Genomic DNA, 14864 nt, shown 5'->3' on the forward strand with positions numbered 1-14864 from the left:
ATGAGGGTTGGACGCAATTTGCACATCAGAAAGGTTTATACGGTGAATATGTGCCTGGATTAGAGCTCGTATAAGCTTAGTGTCTGCACATCAGTGGCATCCTGGAGAAACAATTCTGTTCTTAATACCACCTTTAATGTGTCTGCACATCTTCAGGACACAGCGCCTCATGTCATGGACTGAAACTTCTGTGAAAGTTTATACTAACATGCTTTTCTTATCACTCACACATGTGTCATAGCTCTCTGTTTCCCCTCATCAGCTCCATCCACTTCTCTCCCCTTAAAGAGAATATTTTCTCAAGAGTAAGATTTCCTATCCTCGTTCATTTTTAGAAGTAGGTTTGGATATAAATCTATCAGCTTGTAAGAAAAGGCAAACAGGCAAGTTGCCGGTCTCACCACTTTCAGATCAGCTCTGTGAACTCCAGTGAGTTGAAAAGGTGACAGAAACAGAGTCCCAGAAGGAGCAGGGGGGGATGCCGGGGGGCAATATAAACATGTAACAGAAGCATTTCAGTGTGCTCTGTGATGAAAATAGGGGAAAACAAATACTTAAGTTTAATAGTTTAGTTTTCTCCTTCGGGTATCTCACACAGTCCCTGTCACCTTGCAACCTCGAGCTCAGACAAATACACTAAAGACAAAAACTGATTCATGATATGATTATAAGTATCTTTGAAATTGGAACTTTTTCTTTAGTAAAACAATTGATCACAGGCATGCAAAAACCAGGTATACAAAGTCATGTTATCTATATCTTTTAAGTACTGAAGCCTTGAGATGACATGCATTCACACATTTAAACTTGACTCAGTTTTTCTAATGAGAAAGAATTCCTTTTCTTGAGATCTCTGGAGATCGATTGAAATAAAACTGTTGGAAATCCAGCGTTGTTATCCCGAGATAACATGATAAATACATTGAGATCTCAAGAAAACAAGCAGAATTTACTCGTTGTTACAGGAAAACAAAGAAAACTAAAATGCATGGATGCATGTCTGTTAAGGGTTTCCATATAGTTGACATACACTGGATATTTCCCCCCCGATGTACTATATTTAAAAGGATTATTTTTGGGGCTTTTTGATGCCTTTATGGAACAACAGATAGAGTCAGAAATGGGGGAAGAGAGACAGAGTAGGAAGTGACATGCGGGAAAAGGTGCCACAAGTGGGATTCGAACCTGGGCCACCCACTTTAAGGACTATAGCCTCTGTACATGGGGGGCGCTAACCACTAACCATTAGGCTAACAGTACCCCCATATTCCCTTTATTCAAAGTTTTCAAAAGTCTCAGAGCTCCTCAAAACTTGTCTGTGAAGTTTCTTGTTCTAAATCCACTCTGATCCTGTATTTGATCATGCCTATAAACCCCTCTATTTCAGCCCTGCTCAGAACAGGCTGTTTCTGTGTCTGTACCTTTAAATATGTAAATGAGCTGTGTCTGACCACGTCCCCTCTTTGGAAGGTCTTGGGTGGCTCTGTGCTTTCTTGCTCCATGTCCTATTGTTTACGGTGAGAAGGCAGACTCAGAGGGCAGAACAAACACCTAGCTGTGGGAGTGTCACCCACCTGGGGGAGGGGTTACTGCCCTTTGTGATGTCATGAAGGGAAAATCTCCAAACAGCCTATTTGAGCACACATTTTCTGAATAGTGGAGCAGGCAGAAGACGGAGAGGATGGACTTTTCTCATCATTGGGGGGTTTGTAGACAGACGAGAGACACATATTAGAGTTAGAGAAACATGGGTAAGTTAGTTTGCATGGGGATGTGACGTTTAAGGAAACTTGCAAGCTACTTAATTGAAATGAACCTCTATATATAATTTTTATTATTTGGCAGCAGTGTCAGAACATGTTAAATGTGACAAAGTGTGGGGGGATTAATACTGGGCTAAGTGTACATGAGGGAGAGATGTTGATGAGTTTAGCCTTGATGAGCATTAGCACAAAGTGGTGGATCGGCCTGTGGATTTTACTAAGTTGCATTATATTTCATATTTTAATTTCTACACCATCAAAGTAAAGTGAAGCTAATAAAAAAACATGAAAAATGTAGGCGGCACTGAGGGACTTTAAACGTCTCGAATCTAAATACAGCAGCACCTGCGGCAAAGAAGTGCTGACACCTGCACAGCTGCTGATGTGGATACACTTGAGCGGATGGAGAGAAACACGATTTTTAATCTGCAGACATGTCTAGAGGTTCACTGTGGTCATGCTGAGCCCATAATGTGAACAAGTGCATGATTTCCCTGTGAGTTTAATGGATTTTTACTGAACATTAACAGCACTTAAAAAGTGCAAAGTCTGCAGATCTCGACGCTGTATTAATAATGCACTTTCATGTTTTTATCAGGCTTCTCAATTCTGTGACGTAACTCGTCTTTCTCTGGCTTCTCTTGAGCGCCAGGCTAGCTGAAAGCAGATGAATTCAACATGTTAATGAAGTGTCTGAACATATTTAGCAGCAGCATGAACCCCTGGTGTGTGTATGTTCAATACAGTGCGTCCTGCATCTGTCAGAGACTCTGTTCAGAAAAGACACAAGGGGTTATTCATAACCCAACAACAAGGTTAGAGCGACACCGTGGGCTGACACCACTGTCATATTCATAAAAACAACTTACTGGGTCAGTGTGAAGATACCAAGTAGAACAGGTTGTAATTTTTTGTCCTTTTACAAATTGCTTTTTGAACAAATTCTGCAAACTGACCCAGTTTTTTTAATGAATAAGAAAAGATAAGAAATTGGAAATTATATTAGGAAAGAAGTCTAGCATGAAGGTCTGAGCCTTTTAATATCGAGAGAGTTGGGACAACATTTTAGAAAGTCAGAGTCCCATCATGAGACGTAAAGAGAGAGAGAGAGAGAGAGAGAGAGAGAGAGGACACAGAGTCGTGATCTGACCGTGACTTTGTGCTGTCCGGTGAGGTTGGGCCATTCACACAGCAGCTGGCTCTCCGACAGGGTGAGGATGCAGGGAGTCTCTCCAATCAGCACCGTGTAGTTGAGGCGACTGTTACCTGGAGCCGCTGGGATCAGGTTACGACCCTGAAGACAAACACAGAAGCAGGCAGAGTTTACTTTTTCAACAGTTGCTCATCAGACTTGTTCAAACTAAAAGATTATTTCTAAATCTTTAATTGAACTGAATTGAAATTGGATTCCATGGAGCACTTTCTCCTCCTACACATTTCTGTAAATAAATGCACTCACAATGAAATGCTCGTTTAGATGTTGTTAACAAACCCGGCTGAACATCGCTCACAATTAGAGAAGAAAGAATGCTATTCCCAGAACAGCTGTGCACTTGAAACTGTTGACACGACTTCTTGTAATTACAACCATAAAGTTAATGTACAGAACACTTATCAAACCACAGCAAGGAGAAAACAGAGTCATTAAACACAAAGGAAACGTTATGAAGTCAAAACAGAAGACTTAAAAACACAAAATAAAAAAAGGCAAGTCAGATAAGACAGGATGTGATTTTATACTTTTTGACGAAAGTATGTTAATAGAGGACATTTCTGCAACCACACACTCACAACCACACACTAACACACACACTGTGACGCAAACACACACACATTAAAGCCTGGACTCATCAAGAAACACAGGGCTACAAATATTCAATCCAGGAGCCAGATTTTATGACTTATTTTTTATATACAGTATATTTAATTTGATTTATATACTTAAATAAAATTATGTTTTTTGTTTTCAGAACACATCATTTAAGCTTGGACTGTTTAGATTCAAATGGGGAGAGGCAATTAAAAATACTCCATAAAGGGTGCGCTGGTTGCCTAGTGGCTACTCCCTGCACCCGATGTACAGAGGCTGTACTCCTCCAAGCGGACATCCCGGGTTAGAAATCCGACCTGTGGCTACTTTCCCGCCTTTCATCCCCCACTCTCTCTCTCTCTCCCCTTGATTTCTGACTCTCTCTACTGTCCTATCTCTAAAACAAAGACATAAAACAGGCTAAAAATACCCCAAAAGATGAATACAAGTCCCCTGTAGGCGATGGAAGGAAATGTCTATTCTATTTCAAAGTTTGAAGAGTTGTGAGAAAAGCTGCTTCTTCAATAATTTGAAGTTTGAATTAGAATTTAAGCATAGATAGTTTTCTCACAGCTGTAGAAATGATGATATTCTGTTTGTGTTTATCTGATTGCTATTTAATGTGAATATTCATTTTCAAGCCATCAGATCCTGCCGTCTCTGTGAATTAATATTGAATTTATTCTGAACAAATTGATGCAAAACTGGAGATGAGGAATAAAAAAATGAGATAAAGATTCAATGGACTAGATCCACTACTTTAAGACAAAATCTCACATGTCGACCTGTTCTCTGAAAGCTGCTCCTGAGGTGTGTAAACTCCACCTTCACCAATTTTAGTCCCAGTTTTTCATTTCAATATCAAGTCCACTCGCTTCCAATTTGACACACACTTTGTCTGTGATGGAAAGAGCGGGAGAGCGGTAAGTGGTGTGACAAGAGTGAGCCCGCGTTAACAGCAAGGAAAACAAGACGCAACAGGGGGAAATATGAATACAAAGAAAAACAAGACAGCAAGGAAACGTGGCAAGGAAAAACTCCAGGAGAGACGGGCGTGAGGAGGGGAGAAAAAGATTACGAGACAGGGAGGAAAAAGATGAAAAGGGATGTGCTCTAAAGTGGGAAAGAAAAAAAAGAGAAGGAGCGGGAAACGGAGCCGGAGAGCGAGCCACATAGAAAGAGGAAAAAGGAGAGAGAGGAGATAGCTGCCGCGCCCCCCCGCTGGCTTAGCAGTGGGACGCAGAGGCAGACTCCGTTTTCCAATCCCATCGTCTCGGCAGGCCGCCACCCAGCCCCGCTCTGCAACCCTGTAAACATGCATCCCATTCCTTCTCATAAACACACACACACACACACACACACACAGCTTTCATGACACGCATGCAGAGTTCAAACCACACATGCACTCAAGTCTGAGCCACACACGGAGCTGTTTCCACACATACACACTACGGGAAAGAAGCATCATGCAGGGGACCAGCTCTCAAAAACACACACAGGAAAGAAACACTCACAAAAACACGGACAACCAGATAAATGCTTCTTCTCCTGCTCTCGGTGAAAACACCTCGGTGAAAACACAGCCGACACTTCAGATGAGGAAATAATTGCATGGCGAGTTCAGTGCGCTGCGAGTCTGAGAAATGAAAAACTACCATATCCCCCCCCCCCCCCCAACACCGCCCAAATTGCATTTTTTTAGTCCATCTCATCAGCGCTTCCAATGGGTAGGCCCGTTCCAACCAACAAGCCAAGCAGGAGATTTGGCAATTACAGAGAGGCTCTTTGCTAATAAATTATCATTTAAGAAATAGATGATGACGGTTACGCTGCTTTCAATCTCTGCAAGGACATTAACAGAAAAAAACACGCTGTATGTGATAACAAAAGAGATAATCAGGGGACGTTCTGGCCGAGGATAGAAGCAGTGAATTCTAGAGTCAAGGTCTGTGTCTTTGCTCCGTTAGCGCCCATTTTCTATGCAAAACCAATGCAAGTCAGTATTTTTAGCGCTTAGCATCTTTAGCGCAAAAACACCCTCGGCAGCTGTCGTTTTTTGTCGCTGTGTTTACACAAATAGGTCATCGCTTCTCCCTTACTGGCCAATCCAAATCAACAAGGGGCAGGACCTCTGATATCAACTCTGCCAACAACAATGGCAGAGGAGGAACTATTCAGACTTGTGTTTTCAGGGTACTGTTACCAGGTCTAGAACTGATCCTATAATGCGAGGTTCTTTATGTTGTTTGTATGTTTTCTACACTACAAAGAGGAACGGAAGTGAGTCTTCCTTTGTAAACTAGCAACAGTAAGCTACAGCTTAAAAAGCATTTAGTGGACACAGGTCTTCACGATGAACCTTTTAGACACACACCCATTTCATTTCATTGAATCCGTCCTTTCTGTTTCCCTCGTTTCATTGTTTTGGTAATCTATCTTTTAAAAAACCCAATTGTCAACGGGGCGAGCAAGCTTAGCCACCACCTCACCCGTCTGACCTTTAGTCCTCACAGCAGCAGAGTTTGGCGAGCTCTAATCTCTAAGACAGTTCTCATCTTTTAAACTCTGAGTACCAGCTTCTTTGCTCGGTCTGATGGTTTGTCGCTCATAGGGGGAGAACAAAACTCCACAGAAACACTTTTGTTCCTGCAGCTAGAGCACGACTGAACAAAGCTAGAACAAGATGATGCACTTTAACAATGAAAGGACTTTTTAAACTTTTGAGTGGGTGTCTTTGACGGCACTTTATGTCTCGGTTTCAATTATGCTTTTTTGTTTAGTTTGACTGTATTTTAATGTTTGTTTGAGATGTATTTTGTCTGAATGTCCCTTGAACTGTGACTTTTTTAAAATGCACAACAGATTGACCTTCTTTAGCTCCTAATAAAGATACCCTTGACCTTGAACCTTGCATGGGAGTAAGGAGTGTCATTGACTTTCCCTGCAGAGAAGACGGCTGATCTCAGTGACACAAGTATCCTGGTTCCATTTATCTGTCCGAGTTCATTTTGTCCCATGCGCTCCCAGCTTCTTTAGTATCGTGAAAAAAAAAAGATTTATTAGACCCCAGTCAGCTAGCACCACAAGTAGGAGCTCATTCTGTTGTTAACTAGCTAATTAGCCAGTTAATGAATTAGTCTTCTGCATGACATTCATAATTTAGTACTCGCCAAACCCTTGTTCTTCTCCTACTCCACCCTCTGGTATAAATATAGAAGAAGAAGAAGAAGAAATACTTTATTAAACCCGCAAGGGGAAGTTCAGTTTTACACTCTGTTGTTGAACATGCTACACACACACACATAGGCTGAAACACACACACATGCTCAAACAGGATCCTATGGACTAATGGAGAGATGTCAGAGTGAGCGGGGGCTGCTACACAGCGAGCTGGTGGGGGGGGTTTGATGTCTTGCTTAAGGGTGCCTCAGCAGAGCTCTGGAAGTGAACTGGCACCTCTCCAGCTACCAGACCAGTTTCCAGACTTGGAAAGGCGACCCTCCGGTTCCCAACCAAAGTCCCTACAGACTGAGCTACTGCCGCCCTGGGGTCACTTCAGCTGCATAAAAACAAAAAGAGGAACATCCTAAACTTGAAACTCAAGGCCACAATACAGTCTAGTATTGAGCCCATAGTTTGTAACTGTATGTCTGTCTCCCTCACTTGTCCACTAATATTAAAATAATCATATTCCCCCAGAAACAGGAACTCTTATTTTCTCTTAAATCCCTCCTTTACTAAACATTTCAGCCGAGCTTCATAAGCTAACACAAGGACACGTCCACATGACTCGCAAATTGTCAATTTATTTCATAAACTTAAGAGCAATCAACCCTTAATGAAAGTGAAAACCAATATAATCCCCACCTCCTGGACTGTGGGGCTGTGAGCTTTCACATCGGTCCTTCCTAGCACAAGAAATTAATTACACAAATTGAAAGGGCTGTTATTTAAGAGGGCTCTGGGCTGCAGAAGAGGAACGCCAGTGAAAAGAAGTTGGTACCGTTGGTTACTGAAGGACAGATAGTGGCCTTGGGAGGTGTTGACGTTTCTTTCAGCTCTCTATTATGAATTTGTGATATTTTTCTCCACCTTGTGAGAGACCTTGTAAACACATTTTCAATCATTTTTTTTTTCCATTCGCTCATAAAAAGAAAAAAAAGATACCAGTGAATGAGTTCTTATGTGTCGGCGTGCGCAGGCTTTTCTTTCATAAATACAACATGGATCCAATATGTTTGAGACCTGTGTGGAGGAGACGAGAGCAGAAAAACCAATACATCCATCCATTATCTATACCACATATAGAGACAGACAACCAGCCTCACTCACATTCACACCTAGATTCAGAGTCAGCAGTTAACCTAACAAGCATGTCTCTGGACTGTGGGAGGAAGCCGGAGTACCCGGAGAGAACCCACACATGCACGAGGAGAACATGCAGACGGGGGCTCCTGTCAGACGGGGATTCAAACCAGGAACCTCCTCACTATGAGGCAACAGCGCTAACCACTGTGCAGCCTTGGAAGAAAATATTTCAACCAACTTTCAAATGCAATTCTCAGCATTTGTGTGCACAAGCGTAAATACTCCCTACATAAGTAGCTTCAGAGTTAAAGCTCTGCTGAGAGCTCTGGTGAAGTAAAACCTAGAGAGGTAGAGAGAAGTCGCTCAGAATCAACATCTGTGCTGTTCTGACCTTGAGAATGAGCGGCGATGTTGGTTTGAGCTCCAGTATCCCTGATGGACTCAGCGGCTCAAACACAGGGTCGGGGTAGTAGCTGAAGGTCTCGTTGACCACCACCAGAGCGTTCACGTTGTCCATGTAGAAGCCGATCTCATCCGGGCCCGTGCCAGTCTCGGCAAAACCGAGCTCCGAATCTGCCACCGATGGAGCCAGGCACACCATGACGGAGTTGTTATAGACTGTACAGTTCTGGAAGCAGGACGGAGAAAACAAGAGAGTTCAGTAGTTTAGTCAGAGGAAAAATCTAATTAAAGATGAGTTAAGAAGCTAATTCAGTCTTTTTTTAACAAATATGGAACGAAATTGTCCTACTTTTCATTAAAATCTTGATCTTAAAAAAGGAATATTATATATAAACATGTTGCAGAGCCTCCTGAGATTATTCTGCAGGCTATCATTTCCTTTTAAAATTGAACAGTCGGGCACAACAACCAATCCTGGTTGTAAGTCAATGCCCTGTGATACTGCAATGCAATTACACGGCTTGGAAATGTAAATCGTTTGCAAATTCATGATCAAATGTTAATAGTGGGCAATGTGCTGCGTGCCTTTACCTCAAATTTACATCATTGCTTTGAAGAAAACATGAAAACAAGATTGAGTGTCCATGTTTGCTTTCATTTATAAGAGGACCTTGAGGACTGAAATGTTTGACCACCACTGCTACAAATGTTTTTTTACATCGCTATCAGGAACATTTTCAATCTGAAGAGAAGCATTTGAATATCTGCTTCACTGGTTTTAGTGAATGCACGACTAGATATGTATGCAAGTGTGAACAGAAAATAACAAAAATATGGCTTAAATCAGTTTTGGAAGCAGAATTAGTATCCCAAATTTAAGATGCACCTTGCTAAATAAGTTGGTATTCATTCCAGCTCCACCCTTTGTTAACTATGATCAACAATGGGCTCCAAAAATCTGCTCTTAATAAAAATCTTGCAAATGCAGCGCTGTCCCTGAAGCCTTAGAAGAAAGAAAATGTACAACACTAAAACATGCTTGGGGAAATATCTACCTGATAAAAATCCAAATTGGTAGTCAATTGGGAAAACTTCTGTGAGGCTTTTTATAAATGGCTGTGTGGGATGCATGAACATGGCAGTTTGCCACACAGCTTTATCTGTTAAGTTTCTCATCATTGTTTGAAGTTTAGTTCTAAACCCTGAAAACTGCAGAGCTTCAGCTGACAGCGACAATCACCAAAGTGAACAGAATCTATAGAATTAATCAAAAACATTCAAAACTGGAATAATGGAACAATGTTTAGTTTAGTTATTCAGTTTTCACATCTATTTTTCTCCCTCATACAAACACAACACACATATACATACACACATACTGTCCTTCATGTTGTCTCTTTCTTTTCCTGACACAAACACTCGTGCGGTGCGTTGACATTTGAAAAGCTATTTGGCCCGAGGTAGCGTCATATGTCTGAAGCTGTATCTGTAAAGGAGAGACGTGAGCACCAAACAGAGGCAGACTGTGTGACACATTCGGCTGCACAACAGCAGGACTTGTCTTAAGGATGTGCTTCTGTGCACAGAGGGGTATATCTGAATATTTGTCAGTTAATGTATGTCACACTGTACGATAATGCACACTGTATATCTGAGTGTGTTTGTAACTTCACATTTGTGTTTATGAGCGAGTGTATTCCTTCCAGTGTCTCTGCACCGGCTGCAGGAGACTGTGAAGAAGTCGTTTAGTTTGTGTGCTTGTGCTGCTTGTGCTGGAGCGCGTCTCGTCTTGTTTGTGTTGTTTTGCAGTGTGTGCGTCATCCACAGCGTTACTCACATGAAAGGATTCAGCCTGTCCGTACTTGGCCCTGATCTTTGGCTCTCGGATGGTCGCAAGGTTGGTCCCGCTCACTGTCAGCAGAGTTCCACCGCTGCAGAGACAAAAAGACGATGTGAGTAGGAGGAGAAAAAAAAAGTAGAAAAGCCTCCTGTCAGGTAGGCACGTAACACATTCTCCAGGGCAAACAAATCCCTGCATGATTGAGTGGGTTTTTCTGATTGGTAGTGACCAAAAGTACTGACACATGACTCTTTTTCCAAAGCGTTTTTTTTTCTGCCTTTGGTAACAGGAAGCAGCAGATTACAACACTGAAGATAACAACATTGCAATGATTCAAAATGACTAATATGCAAGAAACATAACATGCAAGATTTTGTTCAACACTCAAGTTCCCAGCATGCATGGTGCCACCTTTTTGCTCTATCCGCTCGCCCCGACCCACTGGGTCAGTGTTTCTATAGTTTCTGGAGCGATAGCGCAGCCATGAGCAGCTGTACACACATCACCGGAGAACTACAAAATCTTTCTGAAAATGGTTTTGTGTTCATTCGGTGCCTGTTTTCAGGTAATGTTGATAAAGTGATCAGAGGTGTCAAAAGTATTCACATTCATTACTCAGGTAGAAGTATAGATACAGATACTAGGGTTTAGACTTCTGTAGAAGTTGAAGTATCAACTCAAGCTTTTTACTCAAGTAAAAGTGTAAAAGTACTGGTTTCAAAACTACTTAAAGTATAAAAGTAATGTAAGGGGAAAAAAATGCCATTAAGGACAAAAGTTTAGGCTGCGCCACAGGGGCCTATAGTGCACTACCCCACCTCCCCTGTGTGGTTTTTTTTGGGCATTTTGTGCCTTTAATCCAGAGATAGGACAGTGGATAGAGTCAGAAACCAGGGAGAGAGAGCGGGGAATGACATGCGGAAAGAGGCCACAGGTGGAAGCGAACCCGGGCCTACCGCTTGAGACGAGAGCCTCAACACATGGGACGCACGCCCTAACCATTGCGCCACCAGCGCGCCCCTTTTTGTGTGTTTTTTTGAACGATGAAAAGCCGGAATGAAATAGGAGTAACGAGGCTATTTTTTTTAAATGTAAGGAGTAGAAAGTACAGATAATTGTGTGAAAATTTAAGAAGCTCGGACGATGTGCGATGGACGATGTTTGAATCAGAGTTTGTAAAGGAAAATAAACCTTTTAATTGGAGTTTATGTAGAAAGAAAACAGAGGAGGATCAGGGAGCGTTTGTGTTTGCAAAAGAGAAAGGAGAAAGAGGAGAGCATGAGGCTAGGTGAACATTTTAAGAAAAAGAGGGGAGATCCACAGAGATACTCTACACACGTTAATCACTGCTCTATCCAGAGTAAATATGTGTTTGCCTGGAGTCTGTGAAGGTCACTGGACTGAATCCAGTAAACACTGATGCCAGAGCTTGGCTGGAGTTGCTATAGCTTCATTTTGTTGATGAGTAGAGACAGACTCAGCCCCTCTGGGAGACGTAATGTCTATTTGGTTGCATCAATTCTTGAAGGATGTCATTCTTTTCTCCATGAATCACAACGTAAATAATGATAGATTGGAGCTAGTTTGCATTTTCCAACCAATAGTGTTGTTGATGCAAGTCTTCACAGGGAACATACGATGTAGCCATCAGTGCTATCCCATGTTGGTTTAACTTCAAAATGATGAAGTTGTTTCTTTGTATGACTCCACACTACGCAGGATCCACTAGCTCTGAAAAAGGAGCATGGACTCCTGCCTCTTGTAAAAACAATGGGGCTGAGGCTGTCCTTTTCACTGCCACACTTAAATTGGATTTATAAGGTTTTCATAAAAGACATCATACCCTGTTGATAACAACCTTGTTTTACACTCACAGTTCCAACCTCTGAGTATTCTGCTCTGTTTCCACCTTTCACTTCTGCAGAGGCTACCCTGTGCCTCTGAGAAATAACGTTTCTGTGAGCTTTCCCATCGTGTGTCTTTCTGCAGGTTTCTCACTACCTGGAGGGGGATATACTGTGAGACTCTGAAATAAAAGGCTTGTAAAAGTCATAAATAATGTGCACTTCTCTTAGTGAGCATTGGACACCAAAGCATTTTGGAAAAAAAGAAAAACAAGCAGTGGGCACTCAATGGGTACTTTGTGCCCTGGTAAGGTCTGAAGTTCAAATGCCCAAGGCTAAAACCTGCAGTTATGATGTCTCACTAAGAAAGGATCTTATATCTCAGCAGACATCTTGTCAGCCGGATATGGAGTTTAAAAGTTCTCTGCTTGGTGCTCGACTGCTGACTCACTATCCACACATAAAACAGGGGATTTTCAGATGTCCTCTTTGGGTTGGTTGGGTATCTTCAGTGGTATCCTTACTGGTCTTGGGGTCCAACAATGCCAAATCGTGGAATTATGACTGTAATGATTATTTACTTACAGAAGTCTCTACCGTGAGCACAGACTCCCAATTGGCACCCAATTGTATTCTTCTTTTTGCTGTTTTGGAATATTTTATGTTGTATCTCTGTGATGTCACCAATTGGTTTCTTAAGAGGCGTTTTGATGCCTGATGATGGTGACCGTCCTATTGGAAATGCTATCTCAACCCAACCTGTTATCAAACTATCAAACAGGTGAAGTTGAGACGGACCTTAAGCCTTTGCAGGCAAACAGATACAACACGCCCGCCAATCAGCCAACTCAACCAACTCAACCACACCCCTAATTATGCAAATGTGTGCATCACCTTCAGTCTTAAAATCTTAAAAAAGGATGACTTTGCAGTTTTGCTTGTTTTAGATACGACAGCTGAAGAGCGACAGGAAATGTTGGGATGAGAGAGGCGGGGATGACATGCAGCAAACGGGTCGAGGTCGGAATCGAACCCACGGTTGGTGCGAAGAGCCTCTGTAAATGGGGCGCATGACATAACCGCTAGGGTGTGGGTATTAATATGGGACGAAATGGAGATTTCTTGGCTTTTGCATTTCTGCGTTGGCTTTATTTTACAACACTGAAGGTTGTTGCTTGGTTGAACCCATAAACTACCTTCAACAGCTGGCTCTAAAATGTTGATGCACTTCCTCCTCTTTGTCTATTACCCCACATTCTTTAAGTATTCATGATAGCTTGGATGGCTTTGAATAATCCTGCAAGCCATACGAGGGGATAGCCCTTTTTACACCAAGTAAGTTGGACAAACACAAGACATATTTCCTCCATTTGTACCTTCTGCAGCCACATGTGGGATCAGGTAACTGAACCAGGAAACACCTCTACAGCCAGTTCACATCTAGACGTCACGTTTAAAAAAAGTCCTGTGTAAGCATCAAGGTATAATGAAAGCCTTCAGCCATCGCTCAGCTAACTCCACCACAGAAGGATGAATGGGCACATTAAGTGTGTTAACATAACTGCCTGAATTGATTTCTTCAATAAGCAGTTGTCTTGTCATTGCAGACATTAACGAGACACTTCCATCCAGAACAAGTTAGCGCACAATCACCAATGGTGGTTATACGGTGGTAAGAAACAAAGACAGAGCCTGATGAGATCTAAACACAGATACAGTATATGTATACAGTATAAGAGTCTGACTCTTTAATGCTCGACATTTATCCATCACTCTAATGTGGGAAGACTTACACAGCTAGCAAATGGTTATAACAGGAAGTGGAATGAAGTGACTGATAAAGGTAGATGAACCATCGCTGGCATTGTTGGTGGTAAGAAGAAATAAAGTCGGGCTATTCTTCTGGACGAGTTTCTTTGTTCTTTTGCGCGGCCAGTGTAACCCTTTGCAACAGCATTGTATGTTTAACAGAATGAAGTCTTTGACTGATATTTTCACCTCTGACTTTAAGGTCCGATCTAGATATCTACTGTGTTTAATCATTAAAATAACATTACTATATCATCAGACATTAAGGAAACATGCTATGTTTAGCTGACAACAGCACAGCAGCCAGTATGTCCACCTTCTAACTTTAGATTCTGCTCCTGAATGTTCGGTTTTTTGTTTTGACCAGAGAAGGTAGCTGATTTTACAGCACCCCCAAAACGGCTGATTTACCCCTCGCCGCTGTGTTTGCCAGGCAAACGGCAAACCAGCAGGTCTTGCAGTAATGGAAGCGGACGGGCAAACTATTTCTACCCGACCTCGTCAGTTTTCTTATAAGCTCCGTGACCATAAATGAGGCAAAACTAGGATACATTTTGGAGATGATGAGATAAAGTGAAGCGTCAGTGTCCTCTAGGGAGGAGGGGGGCGGGGGGAGACAGCTCTCTCCAATGTTTTGAATTTGGACTGCAGTACCCATTTTAAACACTAGGTGTCAGAGTTACACATTGCTCCTTTAAGTGTAGCAGTATTTCTGTGTTTGCTTTTATTTTTTCTGTGAGCAGGAACATGTTGAGGCACTGTTTTCATTTAAATTGACCACAGCACTTTAATCTCCCAGAGCCAAATATTCTGCAAGTGACGCAAATTCAAATTCATGATGGCTGAGAGCCATGAAACTCGGCCATGACGTGGTAAAATTATTTTTTGTACATATCCAATCTGGGCTGTTGAGCAGAGTCTAATTAAAACGGAGAAGTTTGGCCTGTTACATTTGAAAATATCCATCTCCTTGAATTATATTTTATACTCCTGACACTGAATACAAAATAATGTTATGATGTGCCAAAGCAAGTGGAGGAAATATTTAATCCATTATCAGTCAGTCTGACAGTATGATCTGACTGTCA

At 42.0% G+C, this 14864-nt stretch overlaps 1 protein-coding gene across 2 annotated transcripts in view; it reads right to left on the reverse strand.

Moving 5' to 3' along the window:
* The window catches only part of plxna1a (plexin A1a), a 259997-nt gene that overhangs the window by 35111 nt on the left and 210022 nt on the right, over positions 1–14864 (reverse strand). For both annotated transcript variants that reach the window (XM_065961309.1, XM_065961310.1), the window contains exons 17-19: positions 10121–10214; positions 8273–8509; positions 2914–3057 (exon numbers count right to left, since the gene is read on the reverse strand). In XM_065961309.1, coding sequence (XP_065817381.1) covers positions 2914–3057; positions 8273–8509; positions 10121–10214 — 475 coding nt within the window. The remainder of the gene's footprint in view (positions 1–2913; positions 3058–8272; positions 8510–10120; positions 10215–14864) is intronic.

The sequence above is a fragment of the Labrus bergylta genome, chromosome 12 (assembly GCF_963930695.1).
Source record: "Labrus bergylta chromosome 12, fLabBer1.1, whole genome shotgun sequence".
Taxonomy (NCBI): Eukaryota; Metazoa; Chordata; class Actinopteri; order Labriformes; family Labridae; genus Labrus; species Labrus bergylta.